The 12,581-nt window shown below is 35.7% G+C and overlaps 2 protein-coding genes across 2 annotated transcripts in view; both read left to right on the top strand.

The window, feature by feature from the left end:
- LOC141361568 (NLR family CARD domain-containing protein 3-like) overlaps positions 1–4,853 on the top strand; it is a 43,016-nt gene extending 38,163 nt beyond the window's left edge. Inside the window, exon 6 of the mRNA XM_073863067.1 lies at positions 3,743–4,853. Coding sequence (XP_073719168.1) covers positions 3,743–3,863 — 121 coding nt within the window. The 3' untranslated portion in view covers positions 3,864–4,853. The remainder of the gene's footprint in view (positions 1–3,742) is intronic.
- Positions 4,854–6,664: 1,811 nt separating this feature from the next.
- Positions 6,665–12,581, top strand: part of LOC141361644 (protein NLRC3-like) — a 60,240-nt gene continuing 54,323 nt past the window's right edge. The window contains exons 1-6 of the mRNA XM_073863227.1: positions 6,665–6,767; positions 6,893–6,919; positions 7,009–7,073; positions 7,246–7,359; positions 10,113–10,208; positions 10,370–12,181. Of these exons, the coding sequence (XP_073719328.1) occupies positions 7,030–7,073; positions 7,246–7,359; positions 10,113–10,208; positions 10,370–12,181 (2,066 nt within the window). The 5' untranslated portion in view covers positions 6,665–6,767; positions 6,893–6,919; positions 7,009–7,029. The remainder of the gene's footprint in view (positions 6,768–6,892; positions 6,920–7,008; positions 7,074–7,245; positions 7,360–10,112; positions 10,209–10,369; positions 12,182–12,581) is intronic.

Raw genomic sequence — 12,581 nt, 5'->3', positions numbered from 1 at the left:
TTTTTGTGTACTTTTACTTTGAGTAGTTTTTAAAATCTATACTTTACTTTTACTTAAGTATGTTTAAAGTATTGTAGGTTACTTCGCTACATGTTAAATCATATCCGTTACTGAGTAAAAATAAATAAAAAAGTAAGGTGATAAAGATGCGCCATGGTCGGATGATTGATTGATGGGCGGGGGAACACGCAAAAAGAACCATGGAGAGGGACGAGACAGGCGCGGGCTAATGCAGACCCTCAATTCAATTCTTATGAAAGAAACCCCTGGCCTTTGACGCAAAGCGATTGTTTCATTCAGGTAGGGTTCGTGCTCTTGAGTACGGAGTTTGTGAATTGCCGACCGGGTTTTAACCGCTAATTTGCACGACGCGTTTTTAATACATGCACATTATCTTTCGAGGTCTAGCAGCTTCGCGTCAAGTCAAACAACTTAAGAACGTCCTCTAGAATGCGCAGATCATTCAACCCTATATCACAGAGAGAGAGCGAGAGCGCGAGAGAGATAGATTGAAAGACATCAGGTACACACGTCTGGGGGCTAATAAACGTGTAAAGGATGTATAGCCATGGCACTCATCTCATTATATGCTCATTTATGTATATAGTTTAATAACAATGTATGTTACCAGCAATACCTCAATTACAACCTTCATATAATGATTGTATTTACTAGCTGCTGACCTCATATTATTTTTGCTTCAAAAGTGCATAACTCACCTGTAAAAATCATTAAATAATTCCATACAGTAAATGTTTCTTAGTTATAAAAAAGCTTTTTATTTTATTAACATTTGTTATTGCACTTTAATTGTAGAGAGATGTTTACAATTAAAAACATAGTTTGAGATGTATATATCCTTCCTTTGTGAACTATACTAGAAACCTCTCCCTGTAAAAAAGTAACTCTTAAAATTAAAATGACTTTTTACTTGAGTAGATTTTTAGACCAGTAACTTTACTTTTACTTAAGTAAAATATTATTAAAGTAACTTTACTTTTACTTAAGTAAAATATTATAAAGTAACTTTACTATTACTTAAGTAGAACATTTTATTAGCCTACTCTTTTCACCTCTGCATTCATATGTATTAAAATTAAATTTGCGTCTGTTCATAGAGAAAGAGAAACGTTTTCTATCTGTACCCATTTCCTTGCAAGTACAATTTTGCCTGTATTATTGGTGTCCCATTCAAAAATTGTTCTTGAAAAATGTTATGTTTATTGTCCCCCCCAACATTTAGATGAGATTTTCGCCCCTGCATGTGTTTACAATTAATCTTTCAAATGAACAACTTCACGCTTTTAATATGCATTATCATATTTCTGTTAGTGTAATTTTAGTTAACAGGAATTTTTTAAATATTAAAATTATATCTTTTTTAGGATAGGCCTATATAAGAATATTTGGTAATGTTAACAAGATTTTAATAAAGTATTAGTAATTGTTGAAATTAACATTAATAAAGATGAATAAATGCTGTATAAGTGCAGTTCATTATTAGTTCATGTTGAGTAATGTAGCTAACTAATGTTAACTAATGAACCTTATTGTAAAGTTTTACCATATATTTATATCACAAAGTTAAAGGTAGGGTAACAGATTTGATCCTGAAACATTTTTTGTTATGCTGGTTAAAAGTCTCCTTACATCCTGATAGCAATTACTGTGTTAAGTTGTTTAAATGTATTTGTAGAAATTTATGTTATCTGTGAAATGCGTAGGACCAAAAAATGTTCAACAAATCATAGATTTCGGTCCGAACGGACGTTTCCATTTTTGTCCCTCATGCGTAAGCGTAATTTGAATGCCAACCGCGCAGCGAGTCCACGCAGCAAACTTTTCTGCTAAATTGACAACCAACACAGGAGGCACAAAACTAAAGGCATCTTTTATAACAACAACAGCAAAAACTGCCTGGATCAGCAAGAGCAAAAACCGAAATTAACATCGGTAACTTTACTGCTTAAGCACGAGATGAAACAGCTGCAGGAGCTGCATAGGGTCTGAAAGAGTCGTTGCACAGTTTATTTTGGTAAGGTAGGTACGCGATATGTTTGTATTGAGATGGATTCAGATATTCTACTTTGATGAAACATTGTGTTGCTTATGAAATTTGTGTTCGTTTACGGATTAGCGTAACGAAGTTAGTTACTACATCTACACAACCGAACGTGTGCTTAAACTAATTCTGATGTAAACCAGTTGTTTGGTTATTTTGGAAGTGTTATTCGACTTTGTACTGCAAAGTTTTCTCACTGCTGAATGAGAGTGAGACATGAGATGTCATGTGACCGTCTGATCTGTGCGTGTTCATGTGTTTTGAAAGAGGCGTGACTTTGGATGGCGATTTGACTTGAGGGTGGGATCGGGATTTCATTGCTAGGCGGCTACCGTTAGCATTTTTCAAAATGTGTTACCCTACCTTTAAGCTATATATTTTTCAGCATGGCACATTCAAGTACACAATGACACTAGACTAAAATTAAATGGGTTTAAATTAAATTGAATGTAGATTTCTAGACTAAAATCTCATGGCATTTAGTTGAATAAAATTAGACTAAAACTAAATCAATTCAGATGACAAAAATATGACTAAAACTTAATTCAGTTTTTGTCAAAAGACTATGACTATGTTTAATCTGTGTTTGTTCTGCCAGGTCAAAATTTTGAGGAGTTTGATTTCTTTTCTATATTAGGAAATAAAACCTCATAAATAAACTTTCTTAGTTTTCACTTTGTGTTGAGGACTAGTGCATCTTTGAGCCAACATTCAGTACGAGTAAAAATACTTGAGTACTTTTAAATTGGGTTACTTTAATACTTTTACTCAAGTCGTATTTAAATTGGTGACTTGTAACTTGTAGTGGAGTAATTTTTACAGTAAGGAATTTGTACTTTTACTCAAGTATGGCTTTCAGCTACTCTTTACACCTCTGCAAAGCTTGTCATTTTATTCTTAAGACACACATTTAAGATATTCTTAAGAAAAAATGTGAGAACTTCTTAAGAAATGTTCGAGAATTGCAGTTAGGAACATTCTTACGAACTTCTTATAATTTATCTTAAGAACTTTCTTATTTTTTGTCTTAAGAACGTTTTCGTGAATCCGGCCCCTGGTTCTTATATTCGCTTAAAAGTCCCAAGGGTATTGTCAGAATTCGGCAAATGTGCTTTCTCTTCCTATGCTCCTCGGGCTTGGAATGAATTGCAAAATACTCTTAATTTAAATGCACTTCCAACTCTAAGCATTTTTAAACGTCTTTTACAAAAGGTTTTAATGGATACTTGCAATTGTTTTATCTGATTTGTTGTATTTGCGTTCTTGTTTTAGATCTTTCATTATGTGATTGTTGTAAATTGTGTTGTTTTCAATTGTATTCTTTTTGTATGAAACTCAATGTGCCGTCGTCTTGACCAGGTCTCACTGGAAGAAGAGATAGAAATATCTCAATGTGATTTTCCTGGCTAAAAAAAGGAAATAAATAAATAAATAAATATTTAAAATTTTATATATACACAAAGTCACTTTCCCTGGTAATTACTTTTATAATGAGCTAATGCAGTTACTAACTTAGTTATTATTTGTGAGCAGTAACTAATAACTATTACTAATTACTTTTTTAAGTAACATGCCCAACACTGGTCATAATCATCATGAGTTATACAGTCGGGATTGTGGGTGCTGATTGATTAATGATGCTGTGTGTCTGAACTGAAGAATTTTGTTTTTTCTCTACAGATGTGCTAATTGTAATATCACAGATGAAGGTTGCGCTGTTCTGAAATCAGCTCTGAAATCAAACCCATTACACCAGACACAACTGGACCTCAGAGGAAATAATACTGAATTGAGAACTTAAGCTATATATCTCTGATTTTTTGAATTTTACAAATTCCTGGTGGTTCACAGGGAATTGTAGGGGTTTCGTGAGTTGATAAAAATGAATAAATTGCAATTAAATCATAACATTTATATAAATGATTTAAAAAAAGAATCTAAAGAAAAACCATACTAACAAAATATTGTTTTCCATGTGTGGATCCAGAAAGGTGTTTTCGACCATGATAAGTAAATTCCTAAAGCTCTCATTTTTTTCCTTATAATGCATTGTGTTTCTCATTTCATGTGTTACAATACTGATCAATCTACAGGTTATTTAGTGCCCTAACACATCCTGAAGTTTGACTTCTCAGAGTTTTTCAAAGTTAAAGTTAATCAGGTTTAAATGCGCGTAGATCCTGTTGGAACAAAAGTAACGCTTAGTTTGTACTGTACTGTTGGTTGCTTTTAAAACATTTGATAAAACTGAAATAAAAATAATAAATTACAAAATATGTTTGCAGTTACATATTAATAAGGTCATAGTCATGTATAGTTACTAAAAACAAGTGTAACACAAAAATCTTGTTTTGTTATGTTACTGTTGACCCACATGTGTGTTACTTTTGTCCCAGCTGAAATTATAATGAAGTTGTTTTACATTTGTTACATTCCACATGGTATTATAAACCACACTTGTGAGTTAATGACAACAGCAAAAATATATCTCTGTCTAAAACATTATCTTTTAAAATTAAGTTTTTCTGAAAAATTTTACTTTCACCCCGCTCTCCCCTACTATGCATTTTATAATGTTGTACCATTTACAAATGAACGTTATAGACTGGTCATGAACATGTTTTGACTCTCTTTATTTCTACATTAATTTATGTGTTCTGCATTTACTTACATTTATACATGTAAATTTCAATCTAGTTTATCAGTAAGATTTTTATAAAAAGGTATTGTTTATAGTCACCTACATTATATTTTAAAACAGAGATGTTATAACGCAAAATACTGATAGCCAGAGCAGATGTATAGTGAAAAGATTAGCCCCTAATATATACAGTACACAGTCACACAGGGTTGCCAACTTTAGCTCCATGAAATGAGATTTACGGTATTTTTGACTTGGGGGACAGGTAAAATAATAATAATTAAAAGCTTTGTAACATTAATTTAGGGATCTTTTACATAAGTCATGATCTGGTTATTATATCTTTCAGCAATATTTGTTTAATCTCCTTGCTTGATCTTGTGTTTGCTCTCCTTTATCTTGTATTTCTTTACAACACCACAGCAAAATGTGTTTGTTAATTGTACAGAACTGGCACAATTTGTGTATATTTAGTTGTTACATATCTGTCTGTATGTTTATCATGCTTTGAGTTTTGCCCTCTGTCTCCTCCTCTGTAGTTAGTTTCCACATGTGTTCTATTAATTATCCCATTTGCTCCTTGTTTGGACCCTGCATTTGTTCTGTTCCTGGTCGATTCTTGTTAATGTCTGTGTGATACTTTGTGGGTTTTCCTCCGTCTATTGTGAGTATTTATATTAAAGTCTATTTTAAAGAAAGCTTCCTTGGTCCTCATTAGTCCTCACACATGTAGCCTACAGTCTTTAACCTTTATTTTTGTTGGCAAATTGATTGCCATTTGCATGACCATTGTTCTACTAAAAATATTACAATAATTAACTCTTGCTGCTTAGTGATGGGCGATTTCGAAGCACGCTTCATGAGGCTTCGAAACATTTACGAATCTTTTGTTCGAATCATTGGTTTGGAGCTTGTTTCAAACTGGTCGAACGAGCCTAATACGATTCACAACTGGGGGGGGGGGGGGGTTGATCACTCGGGTCAGTTTTCTTGAAGTTCATAAAACATTCATCCTTCTGACTAATAACACTACCATTTTGTCTACTTTTTGTTTATAGACTTCAGAGATTTATAGATTTAATAACAAAAAGCATAATTAAAAGGGGAGTTCGTGTAAATTTGTTTGCCATAAATAAAACTAAAACCACAGAATACACTTTTAATTATGTCTTAATTTAATTAATTTATTTTTCTTAAAAACATATTTTTAGAACAATCTTGCTATTATTTTGTAAAAAGTGTAAAACGTTTTGACAGATCTTGGTGCTTTTACACTATTTTTACCAGCAGGTGTTGCCAGCGTTTATGGTGTTTCGAACGCTTCGAAAAGTTTAGTTTCTCCCATCACTTAAGGCCCGGGTATACTTTTTTTCCGCGTCCGCGTCCGGCTCGCGCGCGCACGCGGCCGCGCAGCTTTCCGAGTATAGTCCCCGCGGCTACACGCGGATGGCCGCGTTCGACACTATACGCAATACAAATGATTTCTTATTCAAATTATTAGTCTAACAGGCTGTCAGGGCAGCACTGATTTGGATACATTTACAGTACTTTAAAACATTAAGATAGGTGAAGAAAAGTAACTGATCATTGCAAACACAGTTTAGAACAAACAACAAGACAACAAAGTCAGGAATCAAACAAACATGCTCCACAGCTTTCTGTTCTTGGAAAAAGTAGTGTGTGTGCAAATGCTGTCTATTTCCTTTGTATAATTGTTTATAGTGGAGTGGACGTCCCTAGTATACTTTCGGCTTTAGGCGAAAGTGTCCGACCCTTCGTGCTGGCACAACGTTACGTCCTAGGGAGGTAATTTCATTTACAGTACCAAATCACACTCATCTACGCTGTCTGATCGCTGACGTCACACATGAAAGTGAAAGTAAACCAGCGTTTACAATCGGCCATTTTATGCAGGTACAGTGGATTGTTTTTAATTGTGATAATCAAATGTTATATATAAAAGCAATTGCAGATACGTTGTGTGATGTAAACGCTGGAGGATTTGAGAATGTGAATGCAGTCAGATTGTGATGACTGTTTCAGATTGTATTCAGGTGTGTTCAGGTGAGACAAGACGCGTTTCACTTCCTCATTTCTCTAAAAAACGAATCACCGAATTTATATAGTATATTTTAAATATACTAAATGTTATTTCTTGTTTGTTTTGTGTTGTCTGTGATTCTTCAAAGAAGCATGTGTGTTATTTCTGTGACCATGTGAGTAACTTATTTGCAAATAACATCATCTGAATTATGTTTATTCACTTTGATTTTGAGTTTGTTTTGTGTCTGAATGTTGTTTTAAGTGTCAGTTGTGGAGATAAAACATGGATCAAACATCAACAGATGAAGATTTTTCTCCAGGATTAAGGTACATTATCACAGGAAAATATAGCAGTATCTTTTTTTAATTAAAATCTAAATCCTTAAATGCTTCTGAAAATTTCCTTGTACGTTTTTTGTAGTTTTAAAATATTTAAATGTTTTTATTATAAAGGATATTAATGTAAATAAAAGTATTAAATCTGATCTGTGTATTATAGTTCAGTTCATCATAAGAAATCATATCCAGAGTACAGCTGTGTGTCTATGAAGAGTGGCTGGTCTATGGAGCAGCCAAATAACTTTAAGAGTGAAGATACAAGACCTGAGAGCAGGTATATAAAAAAAACCTCTGAAACATGTGATTATAGTTTGACACTTTTATACAATTATATATTTTGTTAAAGGTTTGAGAAGTAAGAAAAACACCTGCAAGGCCTGAAAGAGATCAAGCTTTAGCCAAGAAAAAGTAACGCAAAAGTAACTAAAAGTAACGTAAGCATTACTTTCCATGAAAAGTAACTAAGTAATGCAATTAGTTACTTTTTTTAGTCCCCAACACTGGTCAAGAGGTAGATGAAATCAATTCATTCAGAGATATGAGAAACATAAACTGTTCACATACAACCACATCTGTGCAAGCACTTAGTTCAACTAACAGTCTTTATATTACCACAGTGTTAAAGAAAGATGAGTAAGCTCTGTTATTGTTATGATGTGTATGACGAACCCAAAGCAGACAGCAGTATCTCAACAAAAGCAGTATCTGTTACAAAACAGAAAATAATACCCATGAGGGGGCAAAACAACAAACAGGTAGTGATGTTAGGTTCTTGAACGAATCGTTCTGTTGAGCCGGTCTCAGGAAGAAACCGGTCGAGCCGGTTCACAAATCGAACTTTAGTTTTGGGCATAGGTTCCGGGTTGATGACGCAGGACACACAGCCGAAATAGCACGTCGAACTAAAAAATAACCGAACGAAGTTTGTCGATGATTGCCGAGGCGAGAATTGCCGATGATTCTGCATGTGAATCACAGAGGATTTGAACGAGCCTGATACGCGAAGTTTCTTGTTTTATTAGTTTCTTGATATGCTTGTTTTATTAAAAATCTTTAGTTTTAGTACGATTTATTGTGCATGCAAATCATATTGTAGTTGTTTAAGGAAGACCAATGAGTTTAAAAGACAAGTTTATTTATTCTTTATACTTACACATCCGCAATTGTGCACCAGTGTCTTTTAGGAATCTTATTCAAGTTGTAGGCTAGTCAAAACTGGTATCTGGCATTTACAATCCGTGATTGAAACTGTGACCACAAACATTATAATATCTTGTGAATGAAAGGCAATAAATCAGCTATGCCTTCACAAAAACAACTTTTTATTTGAATTTTTTTAATGTGTTGACACAAACTACTTTATTTGAATGTTTCATTGATACAAGTAATTAGAAAATAAATGCGTAGCAATGTCATTTCTTGATGACGTCAGGAACCGTTGAATCGGCTTTTTGAACGGTTCAATGAGCCGAACTGTCCGAAAAGAGCCGGTTCGCGGAAATGAATCGGACTTTGCATCACTACAAACAGGATACTAAGGCCAAGTCCACACGGACACGGGTATATTTATAACCGGAGTTTTCTCTAAAAAAAAATCCCGTCCACACGTGCTCGGTTTAAATTAAATATTCATCCACACGATAAGGCAAAAGCACGCTATCAAGCGCTGTCAAGAGCATGCCACACCAGCAGGCGGGGATATAATCCAAATCGTGTTCTGCAATATAGTGAGATAACTGAGCATCTATCTGTATACATGTTAGAAGCCCTGTTGGCACAGTTATTATTAGCAAGATACGTCCGCCATTGCACAGAATCATCAACAAAGCAGTCAGCGGCGCACAATCTTGACGTCAAACATAGTGGATAACGGCGCACACTCTGACGTCGCAAGGCAAAACCCCCGGTTTTACTCTCTACACGATACCACTGTAACCGGGGTTTCTTAAAAAGCTCACCTTGGCCAGGGTTTTCAAATATGCTCGGTTTCAGTGCCCTGATAATGCGGTGTCGTGTGGACGAACGGCTGAACCGCGTGAAAAAACTCACAGTTATAAAAATACCCGTGTCCGTGTGGACTAGGCCTAAAACAGAGGGTGAGAACACTAAACAGGACAAGACCTAAACTACACTAAACAAGATAACACTAAACAATGAACTTGACAAAACACTAAATATATCTTACACTTGACTACACTAGACTACACTAGACTAGACTAGACTTTGGACAGAGTACTTACAGCATGTAGGGACAATGCACAAGCACAGGACAACAAACACAAGGACCTTAAATAGGGGAGAACTAATGAGGACAACCGGTGACATGGGTTAAACAATAAAGAGGAGGATGACAAGGGAGCGGGGTAAAAGTGACAAGACACCGGGAACATGTGGTTTAGTAAAACCAATAGACCCCTTCACGGTTCACGTCACAGGCTGTTCCCACTGCGCATGTCGGGGTCAGAAAAGTCATTACAGCAGATTCAGTTGCGTATTATTCGGTATCGTCAAAAATGCATGCTTACGTCGTGGGCTGTGAAAATCGCACCAGGTCTTCCGTTAAGTTTTCGCGAGTCATGCAGAATCTCAAAAACAAAAAAATACAACATATGCGTCTGCAAGCAATTAACGTGCAAACTGGGACAATGCAAATATCAAAGAGGCTTGTGTTTGTAGTGCTCACTTCATTTGAGGTAAGTCATCATTTTTCAGCACTGTTAGATTAAATTATAAAGCCTAAATGGTATGAACAGTTCGACCCCGTGCTGCGTGCGCACCCGATAGTCATTCAATGTTTACAAACCTTGAAGGGGTCTATAGTGAGCCCACATGATCCCACACAAAACATGGGTATGTCATGATTCTGCCACAAGATTAGATTAAACAAAGGACAAGATGGCAGAACTATGACAGTTATTACATTACATTCACAACGTTGCAAACATTTTGAAGTAATGAGAAGTATGACAAATGAGAAACACTGATAATAATAATGTGTCTGAGTCTTGATTAAATTCTGATGCCCAGACCAGATGTAACTGAACCCAACTGTAAGGAGAAGTTGATTGAACAATATGAGAATCAACCACAAGGATTAGAGGAAAACATGAGTCCTCGTTTCAGGTGAATCATTGGATATTATTGTTTAGTTTGTTTTATACATAAATTAAACATTTTATAAGCTCGATTATATGTCCTGTGTTAAATGGTACAAAAATCAAAAGTTATTTTGCACCATGCATTTTTTTATGTTTGTGGAATAATCTGGTATTTATAATTTACAGCCACAAGTCTGTCCTAGCTGAAGTTCTGAACACATTCAGATCAAATCTGAGAAAGAAGTTTGAGTGTTTGTATGAGGTAACATCAAATGAGAGAAACCCAACACTACTGAATGAGATCTACATAGAGCTCTACACCACAGAGAGTGAAAGTGGAGAGATCAGTAATGAACATGAGGTGAGACAGATTGAGACACAATCCAGAAGAACAACAACAGAGGAGACACCAATCAAATGTAATGACATCTTTAAACCTTTACCTGAACAAGACAAACACATCAGAAGTGTGCTGACAAAGGGAGTCGCTGGCATTGGAAAAACAGTCTCTGTACAGAAGTTCATTCTGGACTGGGCTGAAGAGAAAGAGAATCAGGACGTCCACCTCATATTTCCACTTCCTTTCAGAGAGATCAATTTGATGAAGGACAAAACACTCAGTCTTTTAGATCTTCTTCATCTTTTCTTCCCAGAGACAAAAGAAATGGAAATCTTCAGTGATAAATATAAAGTGTTGTTCATCTTTGATGGTTTGGATGAGTGTCGTCTGTCTCTGGATTTTCACAGCAGTGTGAGGTTGTGTGATGTAAGTGAATCAACCTCAGTGGACGTGATGCTGACAAACCTCATCAAGGGGAATCTGTTTCCCTCTGCTCTCATCTGGATCACCTCCAGACCAGCATCAGCTGATCTCATCCCCTCTGAGTGTGTTGATCGAGTCACAGAAGTACGAGGCTTCAGTGATCCACAGAAGGAGGAATACTTCAGGAAGAGAATCAGTAATGAGAGGCTGGCCAGGATAATCATCTCACACCTGAAGTCATCCAGGAGTCTCTACATCATGTGTCACATCCCAGTTTTCTGCTGGATTTCAGTCACTGTTCTAGAGAGAATGTTGAGTGAAGCAGAGAGAAGAGAGATCCCCAAGACTCTCACTCAAATGTACACACACTTCCTGATCATTCAGACAAACATCAAACATCAGAAGGACTATGATAATAAAGTGAAGGATGAAGACATGATCTTTAAACTTGGTAAACTGGCTTTTGAGCAGCTTGTGAAAGGCAATCTGATATTCTATGAGGAAGACTTGAGAGAGTGTGGCATTGATGTAGCAGAAGCATCAGTGTACTCAGGATTGTGTACTCAGATCTTCAGAGAGGAGTATGGTTTGTATCAGGGGAAAGTTTACTGCTTTGTTCATCTGAGCATCCAAGAACATCTAGCAGCTCTTTATGCTCACATCTCCTTTACAAACTACACCAGACATGTGTTTGATCAAAGTACTGCTCAGTTGTCAAATATTTTGAACACAATGAAACATAAATTATCAGAACAGGATTCATTATCTGAGCTACATCAGCGAGCTGTATATGAAGCTTTACTGAGTAAGAATGGACATCTGGATCTTTTCCTGCGTTTTCTTCTGGGTCTTTCACTGGAGTCCAATCAGATTCTCTTACATGATCTACTGACACAGATGAGAAGATGCTCCTACAAGAAAGAGAAAACTGTTGAGTACATTAAACAGAAGATGAATGACAATTTGTCTCAAGAGAAATCCATCAATCTGATTCACTGTCTGAGTGAACTGAGTGCTGATTCACTGCTGCAGGAGATTCAATGTTATGTGAAATCTGCATCATTAGGACACTTGAAACTCTCCTCTTCACAGTGGGCAGCTTTAGTTTTTGTGTTGCTGACATCTCAGCAGAATTTGGATGAACTTGATCTTAATACATTTATTGGAGCTCCAAAAATAGCAGATGAAGCCATTGTGAAACTGCAGCCTGTGATTAAAGAAACCAAAAGACTACAGTAAGTAAAACTAAGAAGTCTGCTGACAGGCAATATATTAAAACATTTACTTTATTTTATTATTTTATTTTTAAATTCTTATTTTAGGAGAATCATTCTTACTAAGAGTCTCAAGGGTATAATTATCTTTTGATGTTGCATTGTGTCCTTAAAATCTGGGCCTGTATTCACAAAATATATTAAAGTGCATATTAGAGCACCTACTGAGTCAATGTATAGAAAAGTAATGTAGGGACTAGATTTTTACTAGACTAGACTTTTACTACACTTTAAAATATACTTATAAATACACTACTAAGGCTTCTAGAATTTTACTTCCACATCTGAAAAACTCAAACCAGAAGTGAAATAACAGGAGGGATAGCGAAAACCAGGAAAACCAGTGCAGAATGGGGCAGAT

Source organism: Misgurnus anguillicaudatus, chromosome 24, assembly GCF_027580225.2.
Source record: "Misgurnus anguillicaudatus chromosome 24, ASM2758022v2, whole genome shotgun sequence".
Classification (NCBI taxonomy): Eukaryota; Metazoa; Chordata; class Actinopteri; order Cypriniformes; family Cobitidae; genus Misgurnus; species Misgurnus anguillicaudatus.
Note: the sequence above shows the minus strand (reverse complement) of the source record. Positions and strands in the feature narration are given on the sequence as shown.